At 47.7% G+C, this 26309-nt stretch overlaps 1 protein-coding gene and 1 pseudogene across 1 annotated transcript in view; one reads left to right on the top strand and one right to left on the bottom strand.

The window, feature by feature from the left end:
* Window positions 1-26309, bottom strand: part of DPP10 (dipeptidyl peptidase like 10) — a 187333-nt gene that overhangs the window by 80664 nt on the left and 80360 nt on the right. The window contains exons 3-5 of the mRNA XM_056536295.1: window positions 24317-24412; window positions 10056-10150; window positions 6953-7027 (exon numbers count right to left, since the gene is read on the bottom strand). Coding sequence (XP_056392270.1) covers window positions 6953-7027; window positions 10056-10150; window positions 24317-24412 — 266 coding nt within the window. The remainder of the gene's footprint in view (window positions 1-6952; window positions 7028-10055; window positions 10151-24316; window positions 24413-26309) is intronic.
* LOC130290071 (U2 spliceosomal RNA) lies at window positions 11862-11951 on the top strand (annotated as a pseudogene).

Raw genomic sequence — 26309 nt, forward strand, 5'->3', positions numbered from 1 at the left:
GGACCCTCATCTATCACTGGTCACACAGGACCCTCATCTATTACTGGTCACACAGGACTCTCATCTATCACTGGTCACACAGGACTCTCATCTATCACTGGTCACACAGGACCCTCATCTATCACTGGTCACACAGGACCCTCATCTATCATTGGTCACACAGGACCCTCATCTATCATTGGTCACACAGGACCCTCATCTATCACTGGTCACACAGGACCCTCATCTATTACTGGTCACACAGGACCCTCATCTATTACTGGTCACACAGGACTCTCATCTATCACTGGTCACACAGGACTCTCATCTATCACTGGTCACACAGGACCCTCATCTATCACTGGTCACACAGGACTCTCATCTATCACTGGTCACACAGGACCCTCATCTATCACTGGTCACACAGGACTCTCATCTATCATTGGTCACACAGGACCCTCATCTATTACTGGTCACACAGGACCCTCATCTATCACTGGTCACACAGGACCCTCATCTATCATTGGTCACACAGGACCCTCATCTATCACTGGTCACACAGGACCCTCATCTATCACTGGTCACACAGGACCCTCATCTATCACTGGTCACACAGGACCCTCATCTATCATTGGTCACACAGGACCCTCATCTATCACTGGTCATGCAGGACTTTCATCTATCACTGTTCACACAGATCCCTCGTCTATCACTGGTCACACAGGACCCTCATCTATCACTGGTCACACAGGATCCTCATCTATCATTGGTCTCAGGGCCCTCAGGTCTCATTGGCCAGGCCGGACAATTCAGCATTAAAGTAGTTACGGGAAAGCAGATGCTATAAATCTGTGGTTTTGGCTCGGTCAGGTGAATCCGGACACTTCCCAACAAACAGGAACCATTAAGTTGCCGACTAATTTCCTGTATTTAATGTGATGTAAACACTCGGAGGCCCCGGACTAATCCATATAATTGCCGTGACATGATTGCTGCTGGTTAATTGCGAGAGATCAATTAGCCTATAATTCAGTCTCCAGCCTCTGACACCGCCATCCTGACATTTCTTCTAATAGAGGAAAATTTACACACATCAGCGCCGTGGAAGTAGGATAATCACTCATCTATATTCTGGAATCTTCTGGCTATGCCCGGTGGTCCTGTGGCATTACGTTTCTAGGAAGTTGTTATCTATAACTATGTAGTGCTGGATGGGTCACCCCAGGGTTGTTTATCAATCCAGAAAACACAAATGTAAAAGCATTTGTTACTAATGGACCCACGTGGTGGTCAGGTGGTGGTCAGGTGTCAAGAGGGTTCCGATGGTTGTCAGTTCCAGATGTCCGAACATATCAAAACATATGTCCTATCATCTATTCACCCTGAATCATCACCCGTCCTGGTCGTACGCTTTCCCTTCACTCATTGCTGCTTGACCTGTTTGTTACGCCGAGCACTCCGGGTCCCCGCTCTTCCCCGGAGCGCTCACAGCGTTCTCCTGTTCGCAGCGCCCCGGTTAGACCTGCTGACCGGGTGCGATGCGATAATGTCCCCAGCCGGGATGCGATTCGCGACGCGGGACGCGCTCACTCGCGATGCACATCCCGACCCGCTTACCAGACTCGTTCCCCGTCTGTGCTGTCCCTGCGCGCGCGGCCCCCCTCCCTAGGGCGCGCGCGCCGGGTCTTTGCGATTTAAAGGGTCGGTGCGCCACTGATTGGCGCATGGGTTTTAATCAGTATCTTCACCTGTGCACTTCCCTATTAATACCTCACTTCCCCTGCACTTCCTTGCCGGATCTTGTTGCCATTGTGCCAGTGAAAGCGTTTCCTTGTGTGTTCCTAGCCTGTGTTCCAGACCTCCTGCTGTTGCCCCTGACTACGATCCTTGCTGCCTGCCCCGACCTTCTGCTACGTCCGACCTTGCTCTTGTCTACTCCCTTGTACCGCGCCTATCTCTCAGCAGTCAGAGAGGTTGAGCCGTTGCCGGTGGATACTACCTGGTTTCTACCGCCGCTGCAAGACCATCCTGCTTTGCGGCGGACTCTGGTGAAAACCAGTAACAACTTAGAACCGGTCCACCGACACGGTCCACGCCAATCCCTCTCTGGCACAGAGGATCCACCTCCAGCCTGCCGAATCGTGACAGTAGATCCGGCCATGGATCCCGCTGAGGTCCCGCTGCCAGTTGTCGCTGACCTCACCACGGTGGTTGCCCAGCAGTCACAACAGATAGCGCAACAAGGCCACCAGCTGTCTCAACTGACCGTGATGCTACAGCAGCTTCTACCACAGCTTCAGCAACCATCTCCTCCGCCAGCTCCTGCACCTCCTCCGCAGCGAGTGGCCACATCCAACTTCCGTTTATCATTGCCGGACAAATTTGATGGGGACTGTAAATTTTGCCGTGGTTTTCTCTCACAATGTTCCCTGCATTTGGAGATGATGTCGGACCAATTTCCAACTGAAAGGTCAAAGGTGGCTTTCGTGGTCAGCCTTCTGTATGGGAAAGCCCTGTCATGGGCCACACCGCTCTGGGACCGCAATGATCCTGTCACTGCCTCTGTACACTCTTTCTTCACAGAGATTAGAAGTGTCTTCGAGGAACCAGCCCGAGCCTCTTCTGCCGAGACTGCCCTGCTGAACCTGGTCCAGGGTAATTCTTCTGTTGGCGAGTACGCCATCCAATTCCGTACTCTCGCCTCCGAATTGTCCTGGAATAATGAGGCCCTCTGCGTGACCTTCAAAAAAGGCCTATCCAGTAACATCAAAGATGTGTTGGCCGCACGAGAAATCCCTGCTAACCTGCATGAACTTATTCATCTGGCCACCCGCATTGACATGCGTTTTTCCGAAAGGCGTCAGGCGCTCCGCCAGGATATGGACTTTGTTCGCACGAGGCGGTTTCTCTCCCCGGCTCCTCTCTCCTCTGGTCCGCTGCAATCCGTTCCTGTGCCTTCCGCCGTGGAGGCTATGCAAGTTGACCGGTCTCGCTTGACACCTCAAGAGAGGATACGCCCCGCATTGAGAACCTTTGCCTGTACTGTGTCAGTACCGAACACTTCTTGAAGGATTGTCCTATCCGACCTCCACGTCAGGAAAGACACACTCCGATTCCGCACAAAGGTGAGGCAGCTCTAGCTGTGAACTCTGCTTCTCCACATCTTACTGTGCCTGTGCGGATTTCTTCTTCTACCTTCTCCTTCTCTGCTGTGGCCTTCTTGGATTCCGGATCTGCAGGAAATTTTATTTTGGCCTCTTTCGTCAACAGGTTCAACATCCCGGTGACCAGTCTCGCCAGACCCCTCTACATCGCCTCTGTTAATAATGAAAGATTGGACTGTACTGTGCGTTACCGCACAGAACCCCTCTTAATGTGCATTGGACCCCATCACGAAAAGATTGAATTTCTGGTCCTCCCTAACTGCACTTCGGAAATTCTTCTTGGACTACCTTGGCTTCAACGCCATTCCCCAACCCTCGTTTGGACCACCGAGGAGATCAAGAACTGGGGTACTACTTGCCACAAGAACTGTCTTATGTTTGCTCCCAGTACTGTCAGTCAAAACCCTATGGCTCCTCCGATACCAGGTCTCTCCAAGGCCTATCTGGACTATGCTGATGTTTTTTGCAAAAAACAAGCAGAGACTTTGCCTCCTCACAGGCCTTATGACTGCCCTATTGACCTCCTCCCTGGTACTACTCCACCTCGGGGCAGAATCTATCCTCTGTCCGCTCCGGAAACACAAGCCATGTCGGAGTACATCCAAGAGAATTTAAAAAGGGGATTTATCCGCAAGTCTTCCTCCCTGCCGGAGCTGGATTTTTCTTCGTCTCCAAAAAAGACGGCTCCTTACGACCTTGCATTGATTACCGCGGTCTCAATAAAATCACTATAAAAAACCGCTATCCCCTACCTCTTATCTCGGAACTCTTTGACCAACATCTTTACCAAATTGGACTTAAGAGGTGCATATAATCTCATCCGCATCAGGGAAGGGGACAAGTGGAAGACCGCGTTTAACACCAGAGATGGACACTTTGAATATCTGGTTATGCCTTTTGGGCTTTGCAACGCCCCTGCCGTCTTCCAGGACTTTGTAAATGAAATTTTTCGTGATCTTCTATATACCTGTGTTGTGGTCTACCTGGACGATATTTTGATTTTTTCGTCTAACCAAGAAGAACACCGCCGGCATGTCCGCATGGTTCTTCAGAGACTTCGGGACAATCAATTATATGCCAAAATGGAAAAATGTCTCTTTGAATGTCAATCTCTTCCCTTCCTAGGATACTTAGTCTCTGGCCAGGGACTCCAAATGGACCCGGACAAACTATCAGCCGTATTGGATTGGCCACGCCCCTCCGGACTCCATGCTATCCAACGTTTCTTGGGGTTTGCCAATTATTACAGACAATTTATTCCACATTTTTCCACTATTGTGGCCCCAATTGTGGCCCTAACCAAGAAAAACGCCAACCCTAAGTCCTGGCCTCCCCAAGCGGAAGAGGCGTTCAACCATCTCAAAACTGCTTTTTCTTCTGCTCCTGTACTCTCCAGACCTGATCCATCTAAACCCTTCTCACTGGAGGTAGACGCCTCCTCGGTGGGAGCTGGAGCGGTACTTATACAGAAAAATTCTTCCGGACATGCTGTTACTTGTGGTTTCTTTTCTAGGACCTTCTCTCCGGCGGAGAAAAACTACTCCATTGGTGATCGAGAACTACTGGCCATAAAATTGGCGCTTGAGGAATGGAGGCACCTGCTGGAAGGATCCAAATACCCAGTTATTATATACACTGATCACAAGTATCTCTCTTATCTTCAGTCTGCCCAACGGCTGAACCCTCGCCAGGCTAGGTGGTCGTTGTTCTTTGCCCGTTTTAACTTTGAAATTCATTTTCGCCCCGCTGACAAAAACATTAGGGCTGACGCTCTCTCTCGTTCATCGGATGCCTCTGAAATGGAAGCTTCCCCGCAACACATTATTCCTCCGGACTGTCTGATCTCCACTTCTCCAGCTTCCATCAGACAAACTCCTCCAGGGAAGACTTTCGTCTCTCCACGCCAGCGCCTCAGGATTCTCAGGTGGGGACACTCCTCACACCTCGCAGGCCATGCTGGTATCAAAAAATCCGTCCAGCTCATCTCTCGTTTTTATTGGTGGCCTACCCTGGAAGCTGATGTTGCTGATTTTGTTCGGGCTTGTACAGTCTGTGCCCGGGACAAGACCCCTCGCCAGAAGCCTGCCGGTCTCCTCCATCCTCTGCCTGTTCCTGAGCGACTATGGTCTCAGATTGGTATGGACTTTATTACTGATTTACCTTTATCCCATGGCAACACAGTTATTTGGGTGGTCGTTGATCGGTTCTCCAAGATGGCACATTTTATCCCTCTTCCAGGTCTTCCTTCTGCGCCTCAGTTGGCGAAACAATTTTTGTGCACATTTTTCGCCTTCACGGGCTTCCTACGCATATCGTCTCGGATAGAGGCGTTCAATTTGTGTCGAAATTCTGGAGGGCTCTCTGTAATCAACTTAAAATCAAATTAAACTTCTCGTCTTCTCATCATCCCCAATCCAATGGGCAAGTGGAAAGAATTAATCAGGTTCTTGGTGAATATTTGCGACATTTTGTTTCCTCCCGCCAGGATGACTGGGCCGATCTTCTACCATGGGCCGAATTCTCGTACAATTTCAAAGTCTCTGAGTCTTCCGCTAAATCCCCATTTTTTGTGGTGTATGGCCGTCACCCTCTTCCCCCCCTCCCCACTCCCATGCCTTCTGGTTTGCCCGCTGTTGATGAGGTGACTCGGGACTTCTCCACCATCTGGAAAGAGACTCAAAAATCTCTCCTACAGGCCTCATCCCGGATGAAGAAACATGCCGACAAAAAAAGAAGAACTCCCCCTGTTCTCCCCCGGAGACAAAGTATGGCTCTCCGCCAAGTATGTCCGCTTTCGTGTCCCCAGTTATAAACTGGGACCACGTTATCTTGGTCCTTTTAAAATCAAATGCCAAATCAACCCTGTCTCCTACAAACTCCTTCTTCCTCCTTCTCTCCGTATTCCTAATGCTTTTCTTGTCTCTCTCGTTAAACCACTCATCCTTAACCGCTTCTCTCCCAAGGTTGTTGCCCCTACTCCTGTTTCCGGGTCCTCTGACATCTTCTCGGTTAAAGAAATTCTGGCATCCAAGGCGGTCAGAGGTAAAAAAAAAATTCTTGAAGATTGCGAGAATTGCGGCCCAGAGGAGAGATCATGGGAACCCGAGGACAACATCCTTGACAAGAACCTTATCCACAAATTCTCAGGTTCTAAAAAGAGGGGGAGACCCAAGGGGGGGGGGGTACTGTTACGCCGAGCGCTCCGGGTCCCCGCTCCTCCCCGGAGCGCTCACAGCGTTCTCCTGTTCGCAGCGCCCCGGTCAGACCTGCTGACCGGGTGCGATGCGATAACGTCCCCAGCCGGGATGCGATTTGCGACGCGGGACGCGCCCGCTCGAGATGCGCATCCCGACCCGCTTACCAGACTCGTTCCCCGTCTGTGCTGTCCCGGCGCGCGCGGCCCCGCTCCCTAGGGCGCGCGCGCGCCGGGTCTTTGCGATTTAAAGGGCCGGTGCGCCACTGATTGGCGCATGGGTTTTAATCAGTATCTTCACCTGTGCACTTCCCTATTAATACCTCACTTCCCTGCACTTCCTTGCCGGATCTTGTTGCCATTGTGCATGTGAAAGCGTTTCCTTGTGTGTTCCTAGCCTGTGTTCCAGACCTCCTGCCATTGCCCCTGACTACGATCCTTGCTGCCTGCCCTGACCTTCGTGACATCATAAGGGGGCGGGGCTATGATGGCACGAGCTCCCAGTGGCGCCGGCTCCAGCGTTCGGAACAGTTTGTTCCAAACGCTGAGCAGCGGAGTACCCCTTTAAGAAGGCCAAGAGTAAGTGATCAATTCGTTACTTATAGGGGCGACTTACCTGCTTCACGTCATAGGCCAGGAGAACATAGCGCTGGTCTGGAGACAGAGAATATCCAGAAGCTTTGAAGGTCACCTAAAAGGAAAATGTGGACAATAAGAAACCTAGAAGACAGAAAGTGACCCTCACAACTATCCTTATTAGAGATGAGCGAACTTACAGTAAATTCGATTTGTCACGAACGTCTCGGCTCGGCAGTTGATGACTTTTCCTGCGTAAATTAGTTCAGCCTTCAGGTGCTCCGGTTGGTTGGAAAAGGTGGATACATTCCTAGGAAAGAGTCTCCTAGGACTGTATCCACCTTTTCCAGCCCACCGGAGCACCTGAAAGCTGAACTAATTTATGCGGGAAAAGTCATCAACTGCCGAGCCGAGAAGTTCGTGACGAATCGAATTTACTGTAAGTTCGCTCATCTCTAATCCTTATCCTCCCAGACTCTATAGTCAGGACACTGCCCTCCCCTATTCCTCATCTATCACCAACATACATCAGTGTGAATAGGGCCTAACTTCTTGATGGTTACCCTTCATCACCAATATACATTAGCTTGGCACCTACAGACGGTGGTGCTATCCTCTCACACTCTACAAACATCCTGATTATTGTCTCATTATTAGACATGTGCAATTTGTTTTGTAACAAATAGATTTTTTGTTCATTGTCAGAGTTTTCGTATATATTTTTGTTCCGTCTTTTTATTTTTTATTTTTTTTACCTAATTCATTATTCCAAACTCTTCATTATTCTGGAGTGAAATTATCGTTTCGGACTGATGCATCATTCGTAACTGCGTTCTTACAGGAAAGTTACAATGGCGGAGATTTATCAAAATCTGTGCAAAGTGAAAAATTGATCAATTGCCCATAGTAACCAATCAGATCGGTTCTTTCAGTTTCAGAGGCCTTTTTAAAAATGAAAGAAGAGTTATGATTGGTTGCTATGGGCAACTGCACCACTTGCCCTCTGCACAGGTTTTGATAAATCTTAACCAATGTAACTTTACAAGAAGAACGCAGTTACGAATGACGCATCAGTCCGAAACGAAAATTTCACTCCAGAATAATGAAGAGTTTGGAAAAATTAATTAGGTAAAAAAGAAAAGAAAAGAAAACTACGGGGGAAAAAACAGTGTGCTTAACTAAAGGAAACGTAACAAAAATTTTCTGTAGTAAGAATAACAAAAAGTTCTAAATACTGAAAGCAATGGAATGGAAAAATGTGCTTACTGAAATAAACTAAACAAACAGAACCCTATTTTCTCATCATGCACATGTCTAATAGTATACAGTCATTGCCGTAAATGTTGGCACCCACGAAATTTTTCAAGAAAATGAAGTATTTCTCACAGAAAAGGATTGCAGTAACACAGGTTTTGCTATACACATGTTTATTCCCTTTGTGTGTATTGGAACTAAACCAAAAAAGGAGGAAAAAAAGCAAATTGGACATAATGTCACCAAACTCCAAAAATGGGCCGGACAAAATTATTGACACCCTTTCAAAATTGTGGAAAAATAAGATTGTTTCAAGCATGTGATGCTCCTTTATACTCACCTGGGGCAAGTAACAGGGGTGGGCAATATAAAAATCCCACCTGAATGCAGATAAAAAGGAGAGAAGTTCACTTTGCATTGTGTGTCTGTGTGTGCCACACTAAGCATGGACAACAGAAAGAGGAGAAGAGAACTGTCTGAGGACTTGAGAACCAAAATTGTGGAAAAATATCAACAATCTCAAGGTTACAAGTCCATCTCCAGAGATCTAGATTTGCCTTTGTCCACAGAGCGCAACATTATCAAGAAGTTTGCAACTCATGGCACTGTAGCTAATCTTCCTGGGCGTGGACGGAAGAAAAAAATTAATTGATGAAAGGTGTCAATGCAGGATAGTCTGGATGGTGGATAAGCAGCCCCAAACAAGTTCCAAAGATATTCAAGCTGTCCTGCTGGCTCAGGGAGCATCAGTGTCAGCGCAAACTATCCGTGGCCATTTAAATGAAATGAAACGCTATGGTAGGAGACCCAGGAGGACCCCACTATGCAGGAGACCCAGGAGGACCCCACTATGGAGGAGACCCAGGAGGACCCCACTATGGAGGAGACCCAGGAGGACCCCACTGCTGACACAGAGACATAAAAAAGCTAAACTACATTTTGCCAAAATGAACTTGAGTAACCAAAATCCTTCTGGGAAAGAGTCTTGTGGACAGATGAGACCAAGATAGATCTTTTTGGTAAAGCAAATCATTCTACTGTTTACCGAAAATGGAATGAGGCCTACAAAGAAAAGAACACAGAACCTACAGTGACATATGGTGGAGGTCAATTATGTTTTGGGGTTGTTTTCCTGCCTCTGGCACTGGGGGCCTTGAATGTGTACAAGGCATCATGAAATCTGAGGATTACCAATGGATTTTGGGTCGCACTGTACAGCCCAGTGTCAGAAAGCTGGGTTTGCGTCCGAGATCTTGGGTCTTCCAGCAGGACAATGACCCTAAACATACGTCAAAAAGCCCCAGAAATGGATGACAACAAAGCGCTGGAGAGTTCTGAAGTGTCAGCAATGAGTCCAGATCTAAATCCCATTGATCACCTGTGGAGAGATCTTAAAATTACTGTTGGGAAAAGGCGACTTCCAATAAGAGACCTGGAGCAGTTTGTAAAGGAAGAGTGGTCCAAAATTCCGGCTGAGAGGTGTAAGAAGCTTATTGATGGTTATAGGAAGACACTGATTTCAGTTATTTTTTCCAAAGGGTGTGCAACCAAATATTAAGTTAAGGTGCCAATAATTTTGTCCAGCCCATTTTTGGAGTTTGGTGACATTATGTCCAATTTGCTTTTTTTCCTCCCTTTTTTGGTTTAGTTCCAATACACACAAAGGGAATAAACGTGTATAGAAAAACATGTGTTACTGCAATCCTTTCCTGTGAGGAATACTTCATTTTCTTGAATAAATTTCAGGGGTGCCAACATTTACGGCCATGACTGTAGGCCCCCATGAGAGATTGTGAGCTCATAGAGATGGGGACTGATGTGGTAGCAATCTGTGTACTGCACTACAGTATATGTTGTTGTTATATAAACAACAGGAAGTAAATACTTACAAACGTCGAGTTTTCTAGAATCATCATAGTCTGATTGGTCTCTGTGTTATATTTGAAGACGTAACTGTCCCTGTTCTTATATACAATCTCATGTTCTGAAAGACAAGAAGAAAAGGGAACACTGAATGATAGAGAACCTATACAGACTCCTAATCTTCCTCCATCACACATATGCCTGCATTACCTATCACACATACGGCCTATACCACCTATCACACATATGCCTGCATTACCTATCACACATACGGCCTATACCACCTATCACACATATGCCTGCATTACCTATCACACATACGGCCTATACCACCTATCACACATATGCCTGCATTACCTATCACACATATGGCCTATACCACCTATCACACATATGCCTGCATTACCTATCACACATATGGCCTATACCACCTATCACACATATGCCTGCATTACCTATCACACATACGGCCTATACCACCTATCTCACATAGAGCCTATACCACCTATCTCACATAGAGCCTATACCACCCATCACACATACAGCCTATACCACCTATCACACATATACCTGTACTACCCATCACACATAGAGCCTATACAACCCATCACACATATGGCCTATACCACCCATCACACATGGAGCCTATACCACCTAACACACATAGGGCCTATACCACCTATCACACATATGGCCTATACCACCCATCACACATATGGCCTATACCACCCATCACACATATGGCCTATACCACCTATCACACATATGGCCTATACAACCTATCACACATATGGCCTATACCACCCATCACACATATGGCCTATACCACCCATCACACATATGGCCTATACCACCCATCACACATATGGCCTATACCACCCATCACACATACAGCCTATGCACTTTAAACCCACACATCTTATATATAGGGTTGCAGACCCCGATTCCACCTTTTATTCATAAGAACCACCTGTCCAGATTTACATAAATTTACATAATATTTATTGAATATACATTATTTCTCTTTGGCACAATCCGCAGAACAGTTTTCTGGAATCGTCCACATGACTGATGGAGCGTGAACATTCTGCCTATTCCCAGTGATATTTTTGGGAATTTTCCAATTTCCTTGTATGATTAACCCTGTAGTGCCCAGGCTTGTCTAACAACAATTAATTATAGTAAAGATACACCGGGCCCACCAGGCACAACACTCATCTAGGCTTCTATTTATATTTATAACAATCTAGATTCTGAACTCCATATTATGGTCTGAAAGGTTCTCCAAGCTTAGATACATTTAGCTACGTTCCTGTATTTCATATAAATGCTCATCTCACACCCTCAGGTCAGAAGGAGGGATTATTCTGGTGAAAGAGCCATTAGAGGGTCCCGCTGCCATGAAGAGGGGGACTTGGTCTGTATAATGGTTAGGTAGGTCGTACGTGTCACAGTAACATCCACATGATGCCAGGACACAAGGTCTCCAGCAGAACGTTGCCCATCACACTGCCCCCGCTATCTTGTCTTCCACCCATAATACATCCTGGTGCCATCTCTTCTCTAGGTAAGTGACGCACACGCACCTGGTCGTCCACATGATGGAGAACATCATCCATCAGACCAGGAACCTTCCTCCATTGCTCCATGCCCCAGTTCTGATGTCCATTTCTGTGGTGGACAGGGGTCACATGGGCTCTGAGCGTTCTGTGGGGCCCCATACACAACAAGCTGTGATGTCCCGTGTGATCGGACTCCTTTCTATCATAGACAGCAGGAAGTTCTTGAGGAGTTTGCTCTACAGCAGCTCTTTTGCGGGATCGGACCAGCCTAGTGCTTCTCGGCCTTTTGGCTAAGATCAAGTGTAGTATCTGTTCTTATCAGTGGCTTAGTCTCTGCCAATGATGTAGGATGGATGCTGCATGGAGGAGAAGGTGTACCGGGGCGTTCCGGGGCTGGTGCCACATAACCAGCTCAACGGCTGCCCTGATGTGACCTGGGTCTCGCCATGAGGTTGGGGGGTGTAGAGCCAAGGTACTTTTGTGCCTCGGGGAGTGGTGACCCTGAGGTGCCGAAACTCACTGGGTGCTAAAGCTCACTGAGTGAACGCACTGCACCACATACTCTTCACCTTTGGCACTCACCCTTGGTATCCCGCCTTCTGGCTAGGATCAGGGAAATTTTTTATAGATGTAAGACAAGTCTTGAATAAAAGTGATTACGGAAGACCCGAGTGCCTCCTCACTTCTTTCGTTTGTATATTTTGAATTGCTCTGAATGCCAAGCGCAGCACAGAAGCCGATTAACCCTTTATGTACCAAGGTATGTTGTAACAGGTATTTAAGTCATCATCAGGTGCTCACCCGTGCGCATGATTAAGGGTATCCTCCCCGAAACGTACCACGCCAGCGCCGCTGCACACAGGATCGCCACCAGTAACTCTGCCTACTAATAGACAAGTATGCATTGTACTCTTTAGACCTGAGGAAGGTACTTTAGGTGTGCCGAAACGCGTTGTCCACTCTTTTTTTGCTAAATAAACAAGTTTTACCTGTGCTGGCTTGAGTCTCTCCGTCCTTTCGTATACACGAGCAGCAGCTCCTAAAAAGATCGTTTTTTTATTTGTAGCTCACAGCTACCCATCCTGTTCCCCGAAACGTAGCGTCAGCATCGGCTACGGACGTGTGTGCAATGGCTCCGTGCACCTTATGTTTTTAAACTCTCGGCTCCATTGTATCTAGTTCATTTGTCCAATACACCTCCTTTTGCAGTTCAATTATCCAATACACCACCTTGATTTGAGATGGCTTATTCTGGAAGAAATACCGGTCAATGTGAATGAGGACCTGAACAGACATCGTCTGCTGCAAAAGGAGGTGTATTGGATACATGAACTAGATACGACGGAGCCGAGAGGTTTAAATGAAATGTGTGAGTTTTTATTTAATGTTTGTACTTTTTCATATTACCTTTTACTTCTATTTATTGGTATATTTTGAATTGCTATCTTGAAACAAGAAAAAACTGTTCGTGACGCCACTGCAACTCACGGATTGACGACTTTGGCCACCGCTGTCACCACTACCGGCTCCTTCAATGCGGACGTGTTCCCGGTGCTCATCCGAAACAGAAGATCCAACGTTCCAAACGAAATAAGTTTTGGAGGCACTCGGGTCTTCTGCAATCACTTTTATTCAAGACTTGTCTTACAACGCCTGGCCCCAGGCCAGGCGTTGTAAGACAAGTCTTGAATAAAAGTGATTGAGGAAGACCCGAGTGCCTCCTCACTTCTTTCGTTTGGATATTTTGAATTGCTATGAAGTGCGGCACAGAAGCCGATTAACCTTTTATGTACCAAGGTATGTTGTAACAGGTATTTAAAGGGGTATTCCAGGAAAAAACTTTTTGTTTTATATTAAAAAAATCTTTAATTTAATCCTTCCAATAATTGTCAGCTGCTGAAGTTGAGTTGTTCTTTTCTGTCTGGCAACAGTGCTCTCTGCTGACATCTCTGCTTGACTCGGGAACTGCACAGAGTAGAAGAGGTTTGCTATGGGGATTTGCTTCTACTCTGGACAGTTCCCGAGACAGGTGTCATCAGAGAGAACTTAGACCGAAAAGAAAAACTCAACTTCAGCAGCTCATAAGTACTGAAAGAATTAAGATTTTTTTTTAATAGAAGTAATTTACAAATCTGTTTCACTTTCTGGAGCCAGTTGATATATAAAAGAAAGTTTTTTCCTGGATAACCCCTTTAAGTCATCACCAGGTGCTCAGGTGCTCACCTGTGTCCATGATTAAGGGGATCCTCCCCGAAACGTAGCGTCAGGATCGGCTATGGACGTGTGTGCAATGGCTCCGTGCTCCTTATGTTTTTAAACATGCTGTAAGCTTACCAAATGCAAGAAGAAAAGAAAGAAAAACTGCTGAAACAGGTCTGTGAATTCCTCTTACTTACTATTGGTATTATTGGACCCTCTGTTGCTTTGAATATAAGTGTATGATCAGGAGGCATATGGTGGAACTCCGTAGACAGAGTGTGATAGACTTTCCATTAAGTGGATTTAGTCTGGACTGCCGTATCCATTTTTGAGTGGGAAACCAGTATCAGTCATGGACAGAAGAAGAAGCAAGATCAGGCTAAATGAACCAAATGCAAAATTAAAGGGGTACTCTGGTGAAAACCTTTTTTCTTTTAAATCAACTGGTGGCAGAAAGTTAAACATATTTGTAAATTACTTCTATTAAAAAATCTTAATCCTTCCTGTACTTATTAGCTGCTGAATACTGCAGAGGAAATTCTTTTCTTTTTGGAATGCTCCCTGATGACATCACAAGCACAGTGCTCTCTGCTGACGTTATTATAATAATAATAACGCTTTATTTATTGTTGTCCTTATTGGGATTAACCACTGAGCCACCATGCTGCCCTTAGCATACATCTGCTATGCACGGTTGCTAAAATGGACAGAGATGTCAGCAGAGAGCACTGTGCTCGTGATGTCATCAGTGTTCCAAAAAGTAAGGAATTTCCTCTGTAGCATTCAGCAGCTAATAAGTACTGGAAGGATTAAGATTTTTTAATAGAAATTATTTACAAATATGTTTAACTTTCTGCCTCCAGTTGATTTAAAAGAAAAAAGGTTTTCACCGGAGTACCCCTTTAAAGGGGTATTCCAGGCGAAAACTTTTTTTTATATATCAACTGGCTCCGGAAAGTTAAACAGATTTGTAAATTACTTCTATTAAAAAATCTTAATCCTTCCAATAGTTATTAGCTTCTGAAGTTTTCGGTCTAACTGCTCAATGATGATGTCACGTCCCGGGAGCTGTGCATGATGGGAGAATATCCCCATAGGAACTGCACAGCTCCCGGGACGTGACATCATCATTGAGCAGTTAGACAGAAAACAACAACTCAGCTTCAGAAGCTAATAACTATTGGAAGGATTAAGATTTTTTAATAGAAGTAATTTACAAATCTGTTTAACTTTCCGGAGCCAATTGATATATAAAAAAAGAGTTTTGGCCTGGAATACTCCTTTAAGGCGAAACCACAGTTCATAGCAGCTAAAAGAAATGAATATGGTTGCCTTGCTGCACACACGCTGCCATGGCTTTGCTGCACACACGCTGCCGTGGCCGTAATTAGAAACTGCCAAAAAGCATTCATATTTACTCTCATTAGCTGCGATGCACTGCGACCCAGGCAGCACAACCCTGCGATGGCGCGTTGCTGCCAAATGCTGCCAAATTCTGTGTAGCCCCCCCTCAACCGTCCCCCCCCCCCCCCCCCCCAGATGAGCTACAGGTCCGGTCCTGATCCACAGCTGCAGCTTCAACCAAAGACCTGAGGATGAATCACTGAGCAGAAATGGAGCCAATTATCTGAGCGTTTCGGATGCAGCAGAGCCGAGCGCCTTGTTCCGACAATCACACCCAATCTAAAAATGGAACAAAGCCTCGAAGATGCTGCAGAGAGTAATAGATACAAAATGGGAGCAGCAAGTTTTAAGCCTGTTAAGGCTGTATTTGTGGGAGGGGCGTGAGTATTTTGCGCCCCCTGTGCCTCTAGGCGGGACATAGAAGTTGTGTGAGGGGCGTGAGGATATATAACACCCCCCCCCCCCTGCACCACCAGGCGGGGCATACGTGACGTTTGTGGAACCCTCCCAACCCTCCCTTATTTTATTTCATTCAATGCAGGGTATACCCTCTATAGGCGGGCCCTCGGACGCAGTTTATGGCACACCTCTGACCGCTTTGCTAAGGTTAATGTTTTCTCATACATATATGTATGCAATGTTTGCAGCCACGAGCACGAGTGTGAAGCCTCGAGTACAGATATACAAGAGGCAGCATTGATACAAAGGCCAGAACTTCTAATAGGCCGGACCATCACAAAGGAAGGAGCAGCAAATGACATACAAAGAAAGGCTTCAGACTGTATTACCCAAGGTTCAGCAATTCATTCACCCCTTCCCTGACGAAACATCTCCCTGCAACCATACAACAAACCCCAAGTAAAGACTCTAACATAAGAACCGTGTCCTCCCTGTCAGAAGGCCAAGATGACTACGCTTCTGTGCGCATCCTTGACTATCCTCCACATTGTTACTAGGCCAGGATGACTATTCTCCACATTGTTACTAGGCCAGGATGACTATTCTCCACATTGTTACTAGGCCAGGATGACTTTTCTCCACATTGTTACTAGGCCAAGATGACTATTCTCCACATTGTTACTAGGCCAAGATGACTATTCTCCACATTGTTACTAGGCCAGGATGACTATTCTCCACATTGTTACTAGGCCAGGATGACTATTCTCCACATTGTTACTAGGCCAGGATGACTATTCTCCACATTGTTACTAGGCCAGGATGACTTTTCTCCACATTGTTACTAGGCCAAGATGACTATTCTCCACATTGTTACTAGGCCAGGATGACTATCCTCCACATTGTTACTAGGCCAAGATGACTATTCTCCACATTGTTACTAGGCCAAGATGACTATTCTCCACATTGTTACTAGGCCAGGATGACTATTCTCCACATTGTTACTAGGCCAGGATGACTATTCTCCACATTGTTACTAGGCCAGAATGACTATTCTCCACATTGTTACTAGGCCAAGATGACTATCCTCCACATTGTTACTAGGCCAAGATGACTATTCTCCACATTGTTACTAGGCCAGGATGACTCTTCTCCACATTGTTACTACGCCAGGATGACTATTCTCCACATTGTTACTAGGCCAAGATGACTATTCTCCACATTGTTACTAGGCCAAGATGACTATTCTCCACATTGTTACTAGGCCAGGATGACTATCCTCCACATTGTTACTAGGCCAAGATGACTATTCTCCACATTGTTACTAGGCCAGGATGACTATTCTCCACATTGTTACTAGGCCAGGATGACTATTCTCCACATTGTTACTAGGCCAGGATGACTATTCTCCACATTGTTACTAGGCCAAGATGACTATTCTCCTTCCTGTTACAAGCTTAAGATGAAAATAAGAAAATAAAGAAAATAATAGCGTTTATTCTTCTCCACAAGCGCATTAGGGTTCTGCGTTCCATTGTGGAACGCATAACTCAAGGTAGCCGGTGGGTGGTTTCGATCATGTGACGGTAGGTGTCACATGACCGCGGCTCTTAGTGATGAAACTTCCGGTTTACCTCCTTAAGGAGGAAAACGTTAGTTTATCGTGATCAATGATCATGTGGCCCAGCTATAGATCACACAATCTGCAGGTCCTTAAACCGGATCTGCAGGTCTCCAAACCGGATATTTGTGAGAAATGAACCACCAATTAATACGCTTCTCCCCCGGACGTGGTATGTATAAGAGGATTGTTTTATTATGTCTTACTATATGCCTGAAGGAGGCGACTCTGTAAGCCCTCCGAAACGCGTCGCATTAAACCGTATCTTAACATACCCACGGACTGTCTGGCTACTCTGTTGAACCTACCAGGAAGGGGATGATGTGAAAGGTTAGGTCCTATACACATCTCCCCTAGTGAAGTAAGTGTACCTCTATGCCAATTTACCTCCCTTGTTTTGATTACAATCTCCATTGAACCATTTTCGAGCGCTGGTCTTTTCTGCCTTTTTTCTTTCTCTAAGGTTAAGATGACTATTTTCTTCCCTGTTACCAAAATTATTAAGATAGGCCAAGATGTCTGTGCTCTTCTCTGATACTAGGTCGGGATCACTGTGGTCCTCTCTGTTACTAGGCCAAAATTACAATTGTTCCTATTGTTACTACACCAAAATGACTGTTCTCCCTGTTACTAGGCCAAGATGACTGTGCTCCTCCATTTACTAGGCCGAGAGATGACTGTGCTCCTCCATTTACTAGGCCGAGAGATGACTGTGCTCCTCCATTTACTAGGCCGAGAGATGACTGTGCACCTCCATTTACTAGGTCGAGAGATGACATGACTGTGCTCCTCCATTTACTAGGCCAAGATGACTGTGCTCCTCCATTTACAAAGCCAAGAGATGACTGTGCTCCTCCATTTACTAGGCCGAGAGATGACTGTGCTCCTCCATTTACTAGGCGGAGAGGCTGAGATGACTGTTCTCCTCCATTTACTAGGCCGAGAGATGACTGTGCTCCTCCATTTACTAGGCCGAGAGATGACTGTGCTCCTCCATTTACTAGGCCGAGAGATGACTGTGCTCCTCCATTTACTAGGCCAACAGGCTGAGATGATTGTTCTCCTCTATTTACTAGGCTGAGAGATGACTGTGCTCCTCCATTTACTAGGCAGAAAGGCTGAGATGACTGTACACCTCCATTTACTAGGCTGAGAGATGACTGTGCTCCTCCATTTACTAGGCAGAAAGGCTGAGATGACTGTACACCTCCATTTACTAGGCAGAAAGGCTGAGATGACTGTGCACCTCCATTTACTAGGCCGAGAGCTGAGATGGCTGTGCTCCTCCATTTACTAGGCCGAGAGCTGAGATGGCTGTGCTCCTCCATTTACTAGGCCGAGAGGCTGAGATGACTGTGCTCCTCCATTTACTAGATTAAGATGACTTTGTTCCTCCATTTCCTAGGCTAAGAGGCTGAGATGACTGTGCTCCCCCATTTCCTAGGCTTAGAGGCTGAGATGACTGTGCTCCCCCATTTCCTAGACTTAGAGGCTGAGATAACTGTGCTCCTCCATTTCCCAGGCCGAGAGGCTGAGATGACTGTGCTCCCCCATTTCCTAGGCTTAGAGGCTGAGATGACTGTGCTCCCCCATTTCCTAGGCTTAGAGGCTGAGATGACTGTGCTCCTCCATTTCCTAGGCTTAGAGGCTGAGATGACTGTGCTCCCCCATTTCCTAGGCTTAGAGGCTGAGATGACTGTGCTCCTCCATTTCCTAGGCTTAGAGGCTGAGATGACTGTGCTCCCCCATTTCCTAGGCCGAGAGGTTGAGATGACTGTGCTCATCCATTTCCTAGGCTTAGAGGCTGAGATGACTGTGCTCCCCCATTTCCTAGGCTTAGAGGCTGAGATGACTGTGCTCCCCCATTTCCTAGGCTTAGGGGCTGAGATGACTGTGCTCCCCCATTTCCTAGTCCGAGAGGCTGAGATGACTGTGCTCCCACATTTCCTAGGCTTAGAGGCTGAGATGACTGTGTTCCCCCATTTCCTAGGCTTAGAGGCTGAGATGACTGTGCTCCCCCATTTCCTAGGCTTAGAGGCTGAGATGACTGTGTTCCCCCATTTCCTAGGCTTAGAGGCTGAGATGACTGTGCTCCCCCATTTCCTAGGCTTAGAGGCTGAGATGACTGTGCTCCTCCATTTCCTAGGCTTAGAGGTTGAGATGACTGTGCTCCCCCATTTCCTAGGCTTAGAGGCTGAGATGACTGTGCTCCCCCATTTCCTAGGCTTAGAGGCTGAGATGACTGTGCTCCTCCATTTCCTAGGCTTAGAGGCTGAGATGACTGTGCTCCCCCATTTCCTAGGCTTAGAGGCTGAGATGACTGTGCTCCTCCATTTCCTAGGCCGAGAGGCTGAGATGACTGTGCTCCCCCATTTCCTAGGCTTAGAAGCTGAGATGACTGTGCTCCCCCATTTCCTAGGCTTAGAGGCTGAGATGACTGTGCTCCTCCATTTCCTAGGCTTAGAGGCTGAGATGACTGTGCTCCTCCAATTCCTAGGCCGAGAGGCTGAGATGACTGTGCTCCCCCATTTCCTAGGCTTAGAGGCTGAGATGACTGTGCTCCCCCATTTCCTAGGCTTAGAGGCTGAGATAACTGTGCTCCCCCATTTCCTAGGCTTAGAGGCTGAGATGACTGTGCTCCCCCATTTCCTAGGCTTAGAAGCTGAGATGACTGTGCTCCCCCATTTCCTAGGCTTAGAGGCTGAGATGACTGTGCTCCCCCATTTTCTAGGCTTAGAGGCTGAGATGACTGTGCTCCCCCATTTCCTAGGCTTAGAGGCTGAGATGACTGTGCTCCCCCATTTCCTAGGCTTAGAGGCTGAGAGGACTGTGCTCCTCCATTTCCTAGGCTTAGAGGCTGAGATGACTGTGCTCCCCCATTTCCTAGGCCGAGAGGCTGAGATGACTGTGCTCCCCCATTTCCTAGGCTGAGATGACTGTGCTCCTCCATTTCGTAGGCTTAGAGGCTGAGATGACTGTGCTCCCCCATTTCCTAGGCCGAGAGGCTGAGATGACTGTGCTCCCCCATTTCCTAGGCCGAGAGGCTGAGATGACTGTGCTCCCCCATTTCCTAGGCTTAGAGGCTGAGATGACTGTGCTCCCCCATTTCCTAGGCCGAGAGGCTGAGATGACTGTGCTCCCCCATTTCCTAGGCTTAGAGGCTGAGATGACTGTGCTCCCCCATTTCCTAGGCTTAGAGGCTGAGATGACTGTGCTCCCCCATTTCCTAGGCTTAGAGGCTGAGATGACTGTGCTCCCCCATTTCCTAGGCTTAGAGGCTGAGATGACTGTGCTCCCCCATTTCCTAGGCCGAGAGGCTGAGATGACTGTGCTCCCCCATTTCCTAGGCCGAGAGGCTGAGATGACTGTGCTCCCCCATTTCCTAGGCCGAGAGGCTGAGATGACTGTGCTCCCCCATTTCCTAGGCTTAGAGGCTGAGATGACTGTGCTCCCCCATTTCCTAGGCCGAGAGGCTGAGATGACTGTGCTCCCCCATTTCCTAGGCTTAGAGGCTGAGATGACTGTGCTCCCCCATTTCCTAGGCTTAGAGGCTGAGATGACTGTGCTCCCCCATTTCCTAGGCTTAGAAGCTGAGATGACTGTGCTCCTCCATTTCCTAGGCTTAGAGGCTAAGAAGACTGTGCTCCCCCATTTCCTAGGCTTAGAGGCTGAGATGACTGTGCTCCCCCATTTCCTAGGCCGAGAGGCTGAGATGACTGTGCTCCCCCATTTCCTAGGCCGAGAGGCTGAGATGACTGTGCTCCCCCATTTCCTAGGCCGAGAGGCTGAGATGACTGTGCTCCCCCATTTCCTAGGCTTAGAGGCTGAGATGACTGTGCTCCCCCATTTCCTAGGCCGAGAGGCTGAGATGACTGTGCTCTGTTACTAGTCAGGTATGATTGTACTCGTTTTCCTTTATCGGATTTCTGTAGTTAATACAAAGAAGGACAACGATGAGGTCTCTGGGTCACACATTACAGTGCACCTCCTAAATGCCACCCCCATATCCCACAGCTCTGCACAACATTTCATATTCCTCTGTATGTTCTACCAATCTGGTCTGGAATAAAAGGAACCATTGGCTCCGATCCCTGTGATGACTTCTAAGAAGTCGTCCCCTGGTTAGATGGGAGCGAGCGGCAGGGAGAACGTTATTATAACCAGGCGGCGGTGTATATCACTTCAGCATCCAGTCTACAAACACAAAGGAGCCTTTATCTCATGCGGGAAACACAGAGACCTGAGCAGCAAATTATCATTCCTGGCACATGCTGAAGGGGAACCATAGCTCCTCAACCAGATCCTGTTCTTCAGATATATACACTAGGCCTGAAGCTGAGAACTGTGCACAGCCTGGACAGAGAGAAAGAATAACCCATTAAACAGCAATAATAGGGCGCGCGCAGCACTGCTACAAATATCACCACAATATTCTAAGTGTCTGGGACCTTTCATCATTCAACTCAAGTCACAATGATTCAAAGAGCGCACAATCACTATAGGCCCAGGGACAGGGTGGAAGGACAAGGACCGTCCATTGCTATATAAATGCCTCCAACTTCACCGCTCTGTCTGGTTTTCTGATTTTATTGTTCTTCTTGCTTTTTTCTAGCAGATCTATATACAGTGGTCCCTCAACACACGATGGTAATCCGTTCCAAATGGACCATCGGTTGTTGAAACCATCGTATGTTGAGAGATCCGTGCAATGTAAAGTATAGGACAGTGGTCTACAACCTGCGGAGCTCCAGATGTTGCAAAACTACAACACCCAACATGCCCGGACAGCCGTTGGCTGTCCGGGCATGCTGGGAGTTGTAGTTTTGCAACATCTGGAGGTCTGCAGGTTCTAGACCACTGGTAGAGGAAGTTGTACTCACCTGTCCCCGCCGCTCCGGACCGTCACCGCTGCCCTGGATGTCGCCGTCCATCACTGTCGCCGCGTCCCCGAGGTGTCCCCGAGGCTCTGGCAAGGCCTCTGCTTCCCCGGCATCCTCGCTCTCCGTCGCCGCCATCACGTCGCTACGCACGCCGCTCCTATTGGATGACGGGACGGCGTGCGCAGCGACGTGATGACGACGATGGAGAGCGCTGACGATGCAGGGGATCCCGAAGAGGACGCGCCGGAGCCCCGAGGACAGGTAAGTGATCGTCAGAGGACCACACGGGGCACCGTAAACGGCTATCCGGTGGCAGCTGAAGCAGTCTGCGCTGCCGGATAGCCGTTTATGCGATGGCCCCGACATACAAAAGAATCGTATGTTGGTGCTGCCTCTGAGAGACCATCGTATGTTGAAATGATCGTATGTCGGGGCCATCGTAGGTCGGGGGGGTCACTGTATATAAAACTCAATGTGTGTGTGTATGTTCCAGCATCAAGGCCAAACAGCAAAAGATATTAACATGAAACTTGGTCACATGTTACTTATATGTCAACAACAAACATAGGATAGGTGATTTAACCCTTACTCACCCCCATCTGCAAGGATCACGGTTTTTGTTTAAAGTCCCATACAAATCTATGGGAAATATATATTACTGCATAACTTCCGTACGGCTGGAGATATTTCGATAATACCTGGTACACATATTACTTATACGTCAAATTAAAATATATGATAGTTAAATTAACCCTTACCTACACTCTTATATAAAAGATGAGATTTTGTTTCAAGTCCCATATAAGTATATGGGACTTCCAGTACCTTACTCCACAAGCTCCGCTCTGCATCTCCTGGTGAATGTGTCAATCCGGCTTGCAAGCCACACACCATCTCAAAAAGACACGCCCACTGTTTAAACCCCACCCCTTTTATTCTCTACCCTTTTTGTGCATCGGTCTGGCTTGCATATCACACCCAGTATTACAAAGCCACGTCCCTGTCTATTTTCAGCTTACAATATCTTCATCACAAATCAGTCCCACTTGAGGACAGGATATGAGGATGAAACATTAGGATATGAGGATATGAGGTTGGGAAATGAGGACGGAATATGAGGACAGCATATGAGGACAGGATATGAGGTCGGGATATGAGGACTGGATATGACATCGGGATATGAGGACGGCATATGAGGTGGGGATATGAGGACGGGACATGAGGTCGGGATATGAGGACGGGACATGAGGCAAAGGAATATGAGGACGGGATATGAGGATGGGATATGAGGTCAGGATATGAGGACGGGACATGAGGTCGGGATATGAGGATGGGATATGAGGTCGGGATATGAGGACTGGACATGAGGTCGGGATATGAGGACGGGATATGAGGTGGGGATATGAGGACGAGACATGAGGTCGGGATATGAGGACGGAGATGAGGTCAGGATATGAACATGGGATATGAGGTCGGGATATGAGGACGGGACATGAGGTCGGGATATGAGGACGAGATATGAGGTTGAGATATGAGGACAGGATATGGGGACGGGATATGAGGTTGAGGACGGGATAGGAGGTTGAGATATGAGGACGGGATATGAGGACGGGATATGAGGTTGAGATATGAGGACGGGATATGAAGATGGGACATGAGGTCGGGATATGAAGATGGGACATGAGGTCGGGATATGAGGATGAGATATGAGGTTGCGATATGAGGACGGGATATGGGGTTGGGATATGGCAACAATATATGAGGATGGGATATGAAATCAAAAGCTTCCTCCTTTGTTGATTTTCCTCCCCAACAAGGATTAGGAAGGAAAAACCGGGCAACGCCGGGTACTCAGATAGTATATGTATAACGTCAGCAGCATAGGAGGAAAAAAACATATGAAACCCTAGGGGTGCATTTCTCACCAGAACCAGTCTGCTACAATATCCAAAAAGATTACGGTAATTCATTCATCCAGGGCAGAACTGTAAAAAATTCATTACATTTTACAGCATTTCACTAATAAGTAATTACATTCACCAATGTACATGACCAGCCAGGTGCCTGAGCATGAGCTATTGCCCTCCACAGTTTTCTTTAACGTTCTGCTCACCCCCTTGAGACCACTGACTCCTTTCGCCACCCAGATCTTGCTCCTCACCATCCACACAAAATATATATGCCCTTGTTCAGTGTGTAGATGGTCAGATCTGCTGCTCACCTACCATTAATCCACCTGGGCTCTGGATTGTGGATAGTAAACTCTTTCCTAAAGAGGTCGTCCAGTGTCAGGATCTTCTCTGGAGCATTCGACATTTCATCTGAAAAAAATAAATAAATATACAGATTTATAATTATTCTGTAGAACAGTTCACCACTTAAAGGGGAACTCCACTGGCCAGCTTTTGGAACATTTCGTTCCGAACGCTGTGTGCGCACTGCAGTGGTCAGCCCCCTCAATGCAAGTCTATGGGAGGGGGCATGGCCGACCCCCGCAACGTGCGCGCACACAGTGTTCGGAACTATATGTTCCAAAAGCTGGCCAATGGAGTACCCTTTTAATGGCCCAAAACCCCCCTGGAAACCACCATACAGGTCACTACTTCCTAGGCCAATTCCCTGCTCACCAGCTCCCAGGTCAGCACCGCTTAACCTCAGAACCTTCCTAATCAGTCATGCCCAGACCAACACTTCCCTGATAAGCACCCTCTGAGCACCTCCCTGATAAGTCCCCTCTGAGCATCTCCCTGATAAGTACCCTCTGAGCACCTCCCTGATAAGCACCCTCTGAGCATCTGCCTGATAAGCACCCTCTGAGCACCTCCCTGATAAGCACCCTCTGAGCACCTCCCTAATAAGCACCCACTGAGCACCTCCCCTATAAGCACCCTCTGAGCACCTCCCTGATAAGTACCCTCTGAGCACCTCCCTGATAAGCACTCTCTGAGCACCTCCCTGATAAGCACCCTCTGAGCATCTGCCTGATAAGCACCCTCTGAGCACCTCCCTGATAAGCACCCTCTGAGCACCTCCCTAATAAGCACCCACTGAGCACCTCCCCTATAAGCACCCTCTGAGCACCTCCCTGATAAGTACCCTCTGAGCACCTCCCTGATAAGTACCCTCTGAGCACCTCCCTGATAAGTACCCTCTGAGCACCTCCCTGATAAGCACCCTCTGAGCACCTCCCTGATAAGCACCCTCTGAGCACCTCCCTTAAAAGCACCCTCTGAGCACCTCCCTGATAAGCACCCTCTGAGCACCTCCCTGATAAGCACCCTCTGAGCACCTTCCTGATAAGCACCCTCTGAGCACCTCCCTTATAAGCACCCACTGAGCACCTCCCCTATAAGCACCCTCTGAGCACCTCCCCTATAAGCACCCTCTGAGCACCTCCCTTATAAGCACCCTCTAAGCACCTCCCTGATAAGCACCCTCTGAGCACCTCCCTGATAAGCACCCTCTCAGCATCTCCCTGATAAGCACCCTCTGAGCATCTCCGTTATAAGCACCCTCTGAGCACCTCCCTTATAAGCACCCACTGATCACCTCCCCTATAAGCACCCTCTGAGCACCTCCCTGATATGCACCCACTGAGCATCTCCCTGATAAGCACCCTCTGAGCACCTCCCTGATAAGCACCCTCTAAGCATCTCCCTGATAAGCACCCCCTCACATTATCTGATCGGGGTCCCCTCACATTATCTGGTCGGGGTCCCCTCACATTATCTGATCGGGGTCCCCTCACATTATCTGATCGGGGTCTCCTCACATTATCTGATCGGGGTCCCCTCACATTATCTGGTTGGGGTCCCCTCACATTATCTGGTCGGGGTCTCCTCACATTATCTGGTCGGGGTCTCCTCACATTATCTGATCGGGGTCTCCTCACATTATCTGATCGGGGTCCCCTCACATTATCTGGTCGGGGTCCCCTCACATTATCTGGTCGGGGTCTCCTCACATTATCTGATCGGGGTCTCCTCACATTATCTGATCGGGGTCTCCTCACATTATCTGATCGGGGTCTCCTCACATTATCTGATCGGGGTCTCCTCACATTATCTGATCGGGATCCCCTCACATTATCTGATCGGGGTTCTCTCACATTATATGGTCGGGATCCCCTCACATTATCTGGTCGGGGTCTCCTCACATTATCAGGTCGGGGTCCCCTCATATTATCTGGGTAGGGTGTAGGGGCACATGCGGTGGTGA

This window comes from Hyla sarda, chromosome 8 (assembly GCF_029499605.1).
Source record: "Hyla sarda isolate aHylSar1 chromosome 8, aHylSar1.hap1, whole genome shotgun sequence".
Classification (NCBI taxonomy): domain Eukaryota; kingdom Metazoa; phylum Chordata; class Amphibia; order Anura; family Hylidae; genus Hyla; species Hyla sarda.